The sequence below is a fragment of the Gavialis gangeticus genome, unplaced genomic scaffold, assembly GCF_001723915.1.
Source record: "Gavialis gangeticus isolate Ggan-Ray unplaced genomic scaffold, GavGan_comp1, whole genome shotgun sequence".
Lineage (NCBI taxonomy): Eukaryota > Metazoa > Chordata > Crocodylia > Gavialidae > Gavialis > Gavialis gangeticus.
The window spans coordinates 29,386,065-29,399,340 of record NW_017729028.1 but is presented as its reverse complement, the minus strand read 5'-3'; the positions used below and the strand labels follow the sequence as shown (position 1 = coordinate 29,399,340).

Here is a 13,276-nt window from a genome sequence, read left to right as displayed (position 1 = left end):
AGGTGCTTTGCTGGGATCATGTCTCGAGTTGCTGAGACTCCATAAATGCATCTTTTTGTTGTGTGCCGTCTCAGCCTTCAGACGGAGCCACACAGGAGCGAGGAAGAGGGTGACCCACCCACCCACGAGCTGTTTTGCAGGGATCCCGGCAGGGTGGCACAGGGTTGCGCTTAGGCACCTACATCCACCCATGCACTTAATGGGCAGAACAGGATCTGGCCCCAAGCGGCCAGTCCAAGGTCATGCAGGGTGTCTGTGAATTGAGCCCAGGTCTCCTGAGCCCCAGTCCAGTCCTCGCTTTGTCCATGTGATGTCCCTTCTGATTTGTTGCAACTCCCCCGCTGTCCTCTTCTCTCTCAAGGGCAGGAAAGCCCCGCTCAGCCCCCAAGGCCGTGCCAGGGTGGGGTGGGGAAAGCGAACCGGTGCCGAGTAACAAGCTATGCCAAATGCCTGGCCCGGAGCCTCCTGAGCTTTATGGCCGACTTGGTGTGGTTGTTGGCTCTACCACCTCCCATGCACCCCATCATGACTTACACCCTGGGGTAAGGCCCAAGCCTGACCCTTGGCTTGAAAGCAGCTGGCAGCTGGGGGTAGGTGACAAGGTCCGCCTTCTGGGTTTTTTTACCCAAGAGAAACTAGCTCTGCCTTCTCGCTCGAATAGGGGGTTATGTCATGTTTACTAAGAGCTGTTGGCCTGTGATTTCTGCAAGTCCTGGGTCCCTGCAGCTCCCAGGCACTCAGCAGTGCTGCACAGCTGGCTGCCTCTGTGTTACAGCCATGTTTTGTGTCTTGTAGGCTCTAGGATTTCCTCCGGCCTGGCCTTTGTGACTTTCTGCCGCTCGCCGTCCATCCAGATCCTGACGGAGTCGTCACAGATCTGTTTGCCCAGATATTTTAGCCTGCGCTAAGGTTGCGCTAGCTCACCTCTTTTCCAAAGCTTGGTCTTCAGTTTCCCCTCCTTCTGTCTTCTGCTTTGAAATGGCCATTTGTTAGTCCTTCCTCATTTACCTCTCATCCCCAACCGCAGCGGGCTATGGTCTGCATTTTGCTGCGAGTCAAAGTGACATCGTATCTGCTTTCACTGTGTGGAGGGGGACGCGCACATCAGCAGATCCGAATAAAGTCACAGCCGCACGGTGGGGGGCACAAAAGCCTCGTCAGGGCTCTGTTTATAACACTGACTTTCTGATGGGAAAAAAAAGCTGGTTCTGTGTAGCTAAAACCTGCCCTTTCCCCTTTCTGCAGAGAAGGCAGCTGACGACGATGTCCAGAAGTCCGACATCTCCTCCAGCAGCCAAGGAGTGATCGAGAAGGAATCCCTGGGGCCTCTTCTCCTGGAGGTAGGTGCTGCCGGTCATCTTGCTTTGAAAGTCCGAGTCTGCTGTAACGAATCCTGGGCCAGATGTCAGCTCTGTCATCTGGAGAGAGCCCAGTTGTTTTAGGGTGTTCTAGGCTGGATTCCCCCTTCCCAAAGCTGCGGGTAACCTTCTTTAGTCCTCTAGCTCAGCAAATCATTTAGGCCTGGGAGTCCATCCCTACTCAGCAAAGCACTTAAGCATGTGCTTCGCTCACTCTAGTTTCAATGGGACTTAAGCATGTGAGCAGGTGTTTTGCATGTATCAAAGCCATTATGAATAGCTGCTTACTATCAGCATGGAGGTGTCATGGAGACTCTAGATGCTGATGAAATCCAACACCCAGTTTCCTCCAAGGGTTACCGAATAATCTGCCAGGCTTAGAGAATTGGTCTTCAGGCTGAGGTTTTATAGTGTTGGCAGCTGGAATGTGGTGAGGATCTCCAGTATAAACTGGAAATTCAGGTTTCATGTAGCTCAGGTGCTCACTTATACCAGGAAGGGACCCAGAATGAACATTGGGTAGCTACAGGCATTACTGAGTGGGCAGATGTGGCACCTGGGGGGCAAACGTGGCACCTGTTCTGTATTACAGAGAGCTCGATATTAGACAGTCGGGGTTGGGGGAAAAGCCCTTGATCTTCAAATGCTCAACTGGTTTGCAAACTGCAGTCTGGGCTTGGGGCTCTTGAGAGCTTCCTCCCTGGGCTGTGGGCTGTCAGAGGCGTGGTGTCCCTGGAGCACACTGTTATATAAAGGATCTGCAAAAGTTAAGGATTTCCCAGGTCTGTGGCCAAAAGGGAAAATCCTGATCAACTAGTCTGGCCTCCAGCATCACACAAGCCATAAAACTGACCTGGTGACTCCTGCCTGAAGCCTGATGAGTGGCGTGTGGATGAATTGCAGTTTTGACCAAAGAGTTGCAGTGAAGGCGAATCTATCACCTATCTTGATAATTGTCAACACGGCTACATTATTGGCTATATTATTATTATTGGAGGGGCTAGGAAAGGGTGAGGCGCTTTGCTGTGTGCAGTGGTGGTGCCGACAGCCCTGGCAAACAGCGAGGTGGAGGAGCTTTAGCAGTGTCTGCTTTAGCTATGCCTGGCTCATAACAGCCCATTTTTGAGCCCTGATGTCAAGTCACAGCACTAGTAGCACCAGGTGGCCATTTCACGGATTTTGGGCTGAAGGCTTCCATGCAAATCCCTGACACACCTCTCCTCCCTCTTTGGGGAAGCATTTGTCCAGTGTACATTCTTGTATTTTGCTTGTATGCCCTCTCTCCCCAGTCCCGTGATGTAATTCCAGGCTTTCCACTTAGTCTAAGCTAGGAGAGGGATGTACTTTGGGAGAAAACTTAACCTCCAGCTGCATTGCCTGAGACAGCGGGTAGATAGAGCACCTTGGAAATGGTTTGGAGCATGAAAGCCTTGGTAGCTCCTTCAGCTCCCGTGACTCCTTGCCGTACGGTCATAGCCTTCTTCCAGTTAGCTAGCCGATGAGGAATGCAAATGAATTGCAGGAAGCCTGAATGCCAAGGGGAGAGCTGGGAGCTGAAGTGGCCCATTAGAAGGTAACAGCACAAAAGCAAGTGGGGCTGTGCTGTCAGTCAATGTAATACGAAGCTCTGCAAGGACTGGGGGAGTGTGATCTGCTATGAGACCAGCACTGGGAGCAAGCTGATTTCTTGGAGCAAAGTAGAGGCTGTCACCAGAGTGGCTGTGTTAGGCACCAAAAAGACATATTGGCCATCGGGAAGTGCTGACAGTGTTGAACCTTGAGTGCCCGTGTCTGCTTCCCGGCAGGAGGATCCCGGATGATGAGAGTGCCTTTATAGCCAAAGCCAAATGCCATGGAGGAGCTGCTGAGGCACAATCAAAGGTTCCCTACAAGCGAAGCTGATGGCTAGGTGAGAACAGATTTGAACTGTAAGGAAGGATCTGATTTGTGAAGGGAAGAGAAGACATATGCCTGAAACATGTGGCCAGAATTAATTGGAAGTTGGCAGCTTAGCAAAGGAAGTCTTCTGTCTAAAGGGAGCAAAAAAAAGCAGAAGTGGCATGCGCGTTGGAGCATGAACAGCTACAGGATGCCGAAGAGAAGACAGATCTGACGAGAGGAAATGGTGAGCCTATTCCAGACTGGGCTGAAAACTGGGGTCATTACAAGGCAGGGGAAGTTGAAGTAGATCAACTTCTCCATGACCAAGGTTACTGTTCTGTGCCCAGCAGCAGGCATGAGCGGGTCACTTCTGCAAGGAAGAGATGCTGAGCTGCGCTGCGGCGCTGGCAGCTCTGCTCTGAAAAGAATTTGCCACATGCCGCGTGTTAAAAATATTGGTAATAATTATACATACGCAGGTGGGAAGATCATTTTGTCATTTGAGACCCTTGCTGCCAGTATGTCAAACAGGTGGGGAAATTGCTTTCTGGTACAAAGCCACTGCCTGACACCAGGGCCCCAGCACCACGCACGTGACAGTTACGTCGACCCTCGCCAATTTGCATTGCTCGCACAGAGACAACGTGCTGTTGTTTGAAATGCACCGTAAACCTAAGTCAGATTGTGTATTTATCTCTGGTTTTCAGAGCCGATGTCCAGTTGTATCTGTACTTGTCTTGTAACCAGGGGTGCCATCAGTGCTTGCTTGGAGCTGGCTTCTGCACCACTCAGGCGCAAACCGCAGCGAATATAAAGGGCAGGACGAGGAAAGCAGGGGAGTTGTGTTTGCTGCATTACTTAAAGCACCTGGTTGCTCCTTCCTGGGGACAGTTGAGGCCTTGGGGTGCAGAAAACCAAGCCATTTGCAGTGAGTTAAGAGGCACTGAGGGCTCTATCCATGCATCCACTCCTGACCCGTGCTCAGTGTTAGCTGAGCTGCAGTAACTTAGTCCTACATCTCTGAAGGTTTAAGCTGCCCTGGCTTAGCTTCCCCAACCATGGGCTAGGAGCTGCTTTGCGGTACATCACCCTCCTCTCAGCTGCAAGGGGAGCTGCACCCCTCGTTAGCACAAGGAGACTCGTTCTCTTTGATGCGCCCAATCTCCACTCGCACGCTGCCCTGCCGTGTGCTGGCGAGTCAGGGAGCAGGCGTCCAGAGGTCTCCCAGCCAGCGGGGACAGGGACAGGCTGTCTAACAGGTAACCTTGCACGTGCCCATGTGATGTACCTGTCCTGTACACTTGTGCTGGAGTGCAGTAGCCTTGGTCCTGGACGCCTGGCTCCATGAGATCTGGTGGGATCAAAACTTTCATCCTCAAGGAGATGCCAGAGCTTGAAGTTCTTCTTGAATATCCAGCTCTGTGGCCACCCCCTTTTAGGGCTGTGCCCCAGATGTGGGGAGGGTGCTGGTGTCGCCAGCAGTCCAGAGGGATGAGGCTCATGTCTGTATAAGGGGGTGGGGAGCACTGTCTATTATAGGGTCAGAGCAGAGGAAACTCCCCAAACTTCTCCTTCCAGGCATATCTGGCTTTTTTCCACCCACCGTAGGGCACTGATGCTCATGGGGAGACCCCTCCCCTCCACCCCAGGTCAGCTTGGACTCAGGTGAGCTGGTACTGGGTCCTTGATTTCCATGCATCTCTGCAGACCAGAACAAACCCCCACAGCCCACCCCGAGGGGCAGGAGAGCATTACACCCCTTTTCTACACAAGGAAATGGGGCAAAACGAAGTCTGGAGCCAGAGAGGAAGGAGGTATCAGCACTCCAGAGTCGCATGCCCGGCTGCACCGGCCCCTGCCCTGCCACGGGGAGAGACGACTTGCTGGCCGGAGCAGGGGCCGCAGCGACGAATTAGCGAACATGTGCGCAGTGCAAAGACCACGCTGTCCACGCAGCGATACCAATATTATTAATAATGACCGTCTCTCTGCTCCCAATGGGCGATGCAGCTGAGGCATGGTTTCAGAGCCTGCCGACACCAGGGCTGCAACACAAAGACAACAGTTGGACTGAGGCAGGGCTGCTGCCGAGGTGGCCAAAATCCCTGGGGACCTTAATGCCGGGGCACCAACATGATAGAGGCCGCTTGCCAGTCTTTGGACTGGGGGTTGTATTCTGCAGGCCGTCTCTTCCCGACCCGTCTCCCTTTCCATGGCATTATATATTCATCACCAGATACCCTTTTTGTCACCCCGGGAGCCCATGCTCATCACGTGGGGCAGGACGGGCAAAGGCATGGGATTTATTCTCTTCCTGCTGGCCATAGCCATCTGTTGCATGGGCCAGGACTTCTGTCCTCAGCACTGCTGATAAGCTGAGCATTGGCAAACCTTGTTGCAGAACATTTCTTGATAATGGGACAGGAGTGGGTCCCGGTACCCCACTTGCATGTAGCTCAGGAGCCTCTTCCCTCTGCAAACCCCGGAGAGGACGACGTGCAGACCTGACCCTGCGCTTTCCCCCGCCTTGGCCCAGGATCCCAGGCTGCCCGCATCCTTTCCTTCCCTTTAAAAAGCAGTGAATGCATATTGGCTTCCAGCGAGGTTGCCAATGCGAGAGGCGCGGGCTTCTCGTCCAGTTTCCCGGAATGGATTATCCAGTCCCAGTTGCGTGCTGATGAGACATCATCCTGCCTGTGTTAATGGAGCCGTGATTGATTTACACCCCAGCTTAGACCATTTGTTAGGCGCTGATTCATTTGGTTTCCTTGGCCAATCTTATTTTCCGTCTGCCTTATTTGTGCCGGTCTCCCTCGACTCGATGCTGCAGCGTGCCGGATCAAGCTGCGTTCCCGTGATGGTGGGAGGGAGGGAGGGCAGCGGAGGAAAGAGCAGCATGTGCAGAAATCGGAGGAAAGTTGGAGAGCAAAGTTTAATGGGGGGCCGGCAGACAAACCCATTTGACTCTTCTGCAGGAGACAGGCTCTGCTGCGGGAGCATGAAGTGCAAATACCAGTTGCTTGGCAACAGGCAACAGCTGTGAATAAGGAAAATTGCCGCTGATCTGCCAAGGCAATTTTGTCAAAAGATTTCTTTGAAAAAAATTGCTTCCTGTTTCCAGCGTTGAACGGTGCTGTATGGCAAACCTGGTTTCCAGAGAACGCATTCAATAAGGAAGCCGGACTCTGTAGCAAAGTAACTTACTCCGGCATTAGACGGCAAATCACATTATCCTGAGCGGGGTCGGAGGGGCAGGTGGGTGATGCCGGGAGCAAATGGATAACGAAACCACAGACGCCGGCACTTGTTGGCCTGGCAGCGTGGGGCCCTGATCCTGCAGTCTGATCCACGCAAGGGGCCCGCGGGCAAGCCCGAGGGGTCAGAGCTCTGCCTGCCTTTGAGGGGGTCTCCCCATGCCGTGCGTGTGCAGGGTCAGGGCCTCCATTGGGGCACGTGGTGGTCATGACTAAAGGTGGGGGTGAAATTAGGCTTTGGGGAGGTGAACATCCAACCCTGCTGGCTTGAAACATCCAGGGACCATCCTGTAAAACAACAGTTGGCCTCTCTGCTACCCCACAGTTTTTCCCCACTGAAGCATAAGGGTAAATAGGGTGGTGATGCTGCTCCCAGTAAAACCAGCGATCATGCTCCTGCTGGTTGCATTTTGCAAGAACAAACCCTGTTTGCAGACCTGGTTCAGGCGATTGTGGGGCTTGGTCTGGCGTTGAGCTGCGTGCCTGGTATGTGGAAACGTGCATTACCCTGCAGAGGATGTCATCATGCCCCTATACAAATCCACGGTGTGCCCACAGCCTGAACACTGTGTGCCGTGCTAGTGTCTGCATCTCGAAAAGGAAGCAGTGGAACGACGAAAGGTACAGGGACGGGCAACCAAAATAGCAGGGGCCTGGAGCGGTTGCCATAGGAGAGGCTTTAGAGGCTGGGAATCTTCAATGTGGAAAAGAAAAGGATGAGGGGGGATATGATCAAGGTCTGTAACATGGTGAAGGGTGTGGACCGAGCGAACAGGGAACTGTTGTTCACCAAGTCCCAGAATACTAGATCTAGTGGGTATCCACTGCAGTGAGCAGGGCACAGGTTTCAAACTAAGGCAAAGTACTTTTTTTACCCACCCCGTAGTTAACGTGTGGAATTCACTGCCACAGGAGGTGGTGGAGGCACAGAGCTTACCTGGGTTCAGAAAAGGACTAGACAGATTCATGGATGCTAGATCTGTTAATGGCTGTTGCACAGAAGGGTTGGAGATGATTCATCTTTAAACCAGGAAAGGTGGACACCAGGGTGGGTGTTAAATAGAGAATACATCACTCTAGTTTATCCAGTTCAGTGCTCTCCCTGTATAGCACCTGCTTCTGCCGGTCCGAGATGGGGTACCAGGCTAGATGGACCACCGGTCTGACCCAGTATGGCACTTCTTATGTTCCTAGGTAGATGCAGAATATCTTTTGTTCCTGGGCCCCAATTCAGCAAATCGAGCATCAGGGCCCTGCAGCCTGTTCTGACTCTTCAGAGGGCTTGTTGGCTGCTGGCTACCCGGCACCAGATTATAGAGACCTATTTAATGTAGCTCCCAGGGCCAGAGTACATGCTTAAGCAAATGCACTGTTATTTGATCCTCAACAAAAGCTCCGCGGAGGTTATGAAATCCTTCATTACCATTAGAGCCCCTTGGCTAATCATAACACACATCGTCGGGGTGGTTATTGCTTTATTGCCATCAAGGAGATCCAGCTGACTGTGCTTTAGATAATCTCCTCTCTCAGGTCAGCTTGCTCGATTAATTATGCATCAGACACCACCCATAGATAACGAGGAGTCTTTCGTGCACCTAAGAAAAAGGATGAAAAACAACCCATAGAGGGGACTAGGTAGGGGATAGTAATCACAGGACAGAGCAAGACAGTGTAGGAAAGACCAATATTAATTGTGCCAGACTGCTTGAGGTCCCCTGGCCTCTGTGTTACAGTGGAGACTGGGGACCCTGGAGAGACCAGAGTCCCATTGTGCTGCGAGAGGCAGTCCTTACCCTTTTCATCCTAAAGAGAAAAGAAAAGGAGGGTAGATGGGTGTGGAGGGGCAAAGGGACTGCCCTAGGTCATTGAGTTAAGCTGGTGGCATAAAACACAGGTCTCCTGACTCCCTGCCCTCGCCCTGACAGCCTCTCTCCTCTGGGCATTGCAGGCGCTGGATGGCTTCTTCTTTGTCGTGAACCGGGAAGGGAGGATCGTGTTCGTGTCTGAGAACGTGACCGGCTACCTGGGCTACAACCAGGAGGAGCTCATGAACACCAGCGTCTACAGCATCCTGCACGTGGGGGATCACGCCGAGTTCGTCAAGAACCTGCTGCCCAAGTCTCTCGGTAAGAGGCCAGTCTCGGGGTTCGTTTCCCCCAATTCAGACAACGTGGTTTAGTTCCAGTTTTGCTCCGCATCTCCTTGAAGCGGCAGCAAACCCGGCGGCATGGGATGGTTATTGATCTGGTCTTTGGGGGCACGTCCAGCATGGCCTGTGGAGGGAGGCCGGGCCCCTTTCAGTAGCAGTCCTTACCTGGAGACCGTGTCCTGGACTATCGAGAGCCAGAGCCTCCTGCAGGTTACTGGGAGCTTGGGTGCTGCACAGACGTGGGCTAGGTTGCAAACGCCCTCCTTCTTCGATAGACAAAAGGCTGACTTTAGAGACATCCCTTCCCAGCATGCACCACTCTCTGGAGGGGAGGGGGCAGGTTTCAGAGCTGTCCATTCCCAGCACGCAGTGTTCTCTTTGGATTTGAAGAGGCTCGCTGCACGGGCTGAGTTGGAGCATTGCATGCTGGGCCTTTTAGCCTCCCCTGCCACTGAACTGGGTGTTGATGGAGCATTGCATGCTGGGACAGCTCTTCTGATCTCCACGTAGCAGTATTTAACCCTTTCCTTATCAGTACCACCCAAGGCTTTCCACCTAGGCACCCTCATTGACCCTGATTTAGCCACATGGAGAAGCCAAGTCCCCCCAGGTTGGAAACCCTTGTGCATGGTCAGCCTTTAAGCATGTGCTTAAGTTGCATTGACTTCAGCAAGCCTTAAGCACATGCATGAAGTCAGCCATGTGTTCAGACACTTTCCTGGAGGCAAATCTCCATATTCCATAACTAAGATAAGAAGGTGCGAACTAGGAGCAGTTTGAGGGCCAGGGGGTCTGTATGAGACCAGTTGTCTGAAGCCCGGGCCTCTGTTTTCCCATGTGTATAACAGCTTTGCCCATCTCTCAAGGGCTTGTGGAACTAGATGCATTAATGTACGTGGAGTGCTTTGGGGCTCTTGTATGGAGGACATTATAGACTTGCAGAGTGCTGTAATCACCACCTGTCAGATGCTTACAGTATTTATGTGTTGGCGTCTGAAGAACAGCACTATCTGAAGTGCTGCTGTTAGTGCAGTGAAGTTAACCCCACCGCGGCCGGCACTTCATTACAACGAGACACGTGCTCAAACCCAGCGACTGCACAGGTAACCCCGGTGCGGGGGTAGCAAAGTTGTATAGCTCCGCCTCGACCCCCGCAGCCTGACCAACCTTTGCACAGCAAGAATACATCCTTCCTATTAATGGTTAACTGATCTTCACTTTTAAAAAGGGCTGGTAGAGCTCTTTCCCTTGGCCTCCCATGGACTGGGGATCAGCAGAGGCAGTCAGGGACGGACGTGCATTACATCCGCTGTGCCCAGCCGGTGTGGAGCGGAGCAGTATGTGCCGGGGAGCACTAGAGGGCAGAGACGGGAGGGAGTTGGGAGGAAGAACTGCTGGAGGGATGTTGCTTTTTGCAAGCCAGCATAAGGAATCCTGCTTAATCCTCCCTCCCGCCCGCTCCCCGCTGCAGCACGCGGCACCTCATCGGCCCTTAAGCTCATTTTTAAAATAAGGTGCTTACTCCACAGCACCATCATGCTGCTCCTGGCGAGGACGTCTGTGGGCGACACACCTGGGGCATTTGACTTTACAGGGGCGTTGGTAAGGCTGACGTGCCAAATATGTGCCCTGTCTGTCGAGGTTGGGGCAGGCTCAGAAGTTTCAGGCCCCAGGCAGCAAAGAGCACAGTGCATGCTGGTTTGGTATGGCTGGGTCGCAGCCAGCCGCCTTCAGATCGGGGTGTTGTTGGAGGAAGGTCAGCTCTGTGGGCTGCCAGCCTTGCTCACCTTCCCAAGTGCGGGTGCTAATCTTTCTAGGTATAACACAAATCCACTTGTCAGTGTAATGGCTGCTAGAAAGCTTAGGTGTCTATTCAGACCCAGGACTGGTGTTTTCCAGCCCAAATTCCCCATTGTGCCAAGCAGTTGTAAAGCAAAGCTGGAGGTGAGTGGATGGGTGGGTGGGGGAGCAACTAGGGGGTCATTAGCTCTTCTCCTGCCTCCTCAGTGTATTTTCTCTTAGCCTGGTGGGGACAGGTTATGGGTCCCTCTCCAAGCAGGGGGGTGCCTTGCTTCCTGGGGGCTTCCTTCACGGGCAGGTGAAGGGGGTGTCGCACCAGGGTTCCTGCGGACTCTGTCCCACCCACCGCAGAGACACGCCATGCAGAGCGCTGGTAGCCCCACAAACCGAGCAGGGCATGGCCAGGCCTTGCATGCGCTTCCTCCAGAGCTGCTGACTCAGGCTGCCTGCAGCGGGGAAGCAGGCGCAGAGCTGACAGATCTCTCTACTCCCACGGCTGCACCACTTTCACCAGAGCTGTTCAGACTGGCGTGAGCTGCTGTGTTGCACACTCTCTTACTATAGCTTAAACCTGCCTCCTGGAGGGCTAGACTCATTCGGAAGGAATCAGCTTAACCCAAATTGCATTAAAGCCAGGGGTCCGTCCATTCAAAACCACCCAAGTAGAGTCTTTGCACTGGTTTAATAAAATCTAGGGTCTGAACTAGCTCACGTGCATGCACAAGACCTAAAACTTTCCCAGTCGAGACTCGAAGTATTTAAAGCCGGTCCTGAATTCCCAGCACGCAAACAGCATCTTGGAATCCAGACTTCTGAGAATCCCAAGCAGCTAGACGAGGCTATGTCAGGCATGTTGTGCTGGTCTTCTTTCAAGGGCTCCTCAGCTAGTAGCTTAAATGCCAGGTCTCCAACTACGGGGAATCTGTACAGCTGAGTTATAATCATCCGAAAATAGCGGTTGATAATAGAAACGTTGACATGGCTGTAACTGTGCGATCAGGGAAACTGGAATGTGCCGCTGTGGTTAGACCACTTCCAAGAAAACACACTGGAAACTTTCTCCTCACTACATGATCTGCCACCACGCGGCTCTGCAGCAAGGGCTTTATCGTGCTGGAAAGAGCGTAGGCAGCGGTTGCTTTCTGGCGAATGCTGGAGGGAGGCCTCGCCATTCTGCGGAAGCAAGGAGAGCAGCTTTAGTTTCCCCCAGCAACACCAGCGTTGTGGACAGAAGTAAGGATGACGGCCCTGCCCATGCCAAGAGCTGGCCCGTGGCCCCATACCACCAAAACCCCGTTTGGGCAGCGTACGCACTGTGCTGGGAGGGAATCAGCAAATCTGTGACAACCCCCCTCTTCCCCCTTGCTTGTCTCCCTGTCTCTAAAATGGCCTGCTGATGTCTAGCATCTGAAGGTGCAGCCTATGTGAAGGGCCAGATCCTGAGTGGGCCTGTAGGCACCTAAATGGACCTTGGGGGTGATTAGGCCCCTGTGGTACAAAGAGCGGTCCAGCCCCTTGGGTTCCTCCTTTCATTAGAAGACTCCACTCGAGCCTGAGAAGCTTCCCCGGTGCCTCCTCTTTGGCTTCTGGGCATGGACTAGGCATGTGGTAGCTCCAGTCTCGGCAGCATTGCAATCCTGATCCCTTGCCATCTGAACCCCGCTCTCCTGGTGACAATGCGAGCCTGGCTGCAGCCGTGCTGGGAGCAGCCCTGCCAAATAATTGCCCACCCCTGGTCTAGTGTCAAATGCCTGAACAGCCCTGGGAGCACGGACCCCCACACGTTCCCAGACCCCGTCTTGCTCTGTGTGTGGCCCCATGAATTGGCTGCCCCACGGCCCAGCTGCAGCATGGGGGCTGAAGGGCATCCTCACTCAGACTGCTCCCTAGACCTAGTGGTTTGGGCTTATTCCTGCTGGGCAGCAGGTGCGGATTTGAGTCCTCTCTGGCTGAGGAGGGTCTAGAGACCCTGGGCGAGTGCTGTAGCCAGGAGACTGCTCCACCATTTGGGACCCATCTGGGGAAGAGGGATGAGGCATCCTGGATGCCAGGTAAACAGGGACTGCTTATGTGCAGCCTGATAAGGTGCCTGAGCCTCACCGGGGGGTGGGGTGCAAGGGTTTCGGTCGCTCACTTATCTCTATAGCATTGTCACTGTGCCAGGGAGGGCTGGCTGCGCCGGAGTCGTTCAGCGGGGCCGCAGCTCCCTGCTGGGGAAGAGGCCTACTCTTTGCCTTGCCCCTTCCCCACGGTGCCTGAGGCACCCCCTCTCTTCATTCTTGGAAGAGCAAACACGGTGCGGGGCTGGCAAGGAGTTTTGTCACAAAGCCATGGGTGCGACCAGTTGTTCTCTGCAGCGCTTTTGTTCCTTGTGCTAGCGGCTCGGAGCATCCCCAGAGGCCAGGCCTCAGTCTCAGCCTAGCTCCAGGGTCTGTGTTTCGACAGTCCTCATTCACAGTGGGGCGTCACTGTGGCATCACCTGCTGGAAGAGCTGCCCGTGCATGGGTCTCCAGTCGCACAGGTCTTATCTGCCTGATGGGCAGGTGGGAGCAGTGGCTCTTCTGTGGGAGTCAAGCTGTTTGCCTCTAGACTCCTCTTCAGAAAGGAGGCCTGGGCACCCCGGGCCTCTGTGCAGCGGCCGAGGTGCTGCGTCTGGAGGTGCAAGGACTGGGGTCCCAGGCTGGCCCTGCAAATGCTGGCAGTGTCACAGAGCATACTGGCTGTGGGGACTGGCCAGAGGGCTCAAGTCAGGCTGATTCGCTGGGTGTGGGGAGTCACAAGCTCTGCCCTGACTCACTGCATGGCCCTCAGTAAGTAATTTCACTTCTGCATG

General features: G+C 53.8%; 1 protein-coding gene across 9 annotated transcripts in view; it reads left to right on the top strand.

Annotated features, from left to right (window-relative positions):
* Nucleotides 1-1,225: 1,225 nt before the first annotated feature.
* NCOA1 (nuclear receptor coactivator 1) overlaps nt 1,226-13,276 on the top strand; it is a 65,586-nt gene continuing 53,535 nt past the window's right edge. For 5 of the 9 annotated variants that reach the window (XR_002098163.1, XM_019520869.1, XM_019520870.1 and 2 more), the window contains exon 1: nt 8,450-8,619. Coding sequence is in view for 8 of the 9 variants with exons in the window: in XM_019520869.1 (XP_019376414.1) it covers nt 8,541-8,619 (79 nt within the window). In the remaining variant the exon portion in view is untranslated. Of the gene's footprint in view, nt 1,341-8,441; nt 8,620-13,276 lie in introns of those variants that run through there. The other 4 variants (XM_019520876.1, XM_019520875.1, XM_019520873.1 and 1 more) reach the window with 1 other exon arrangement.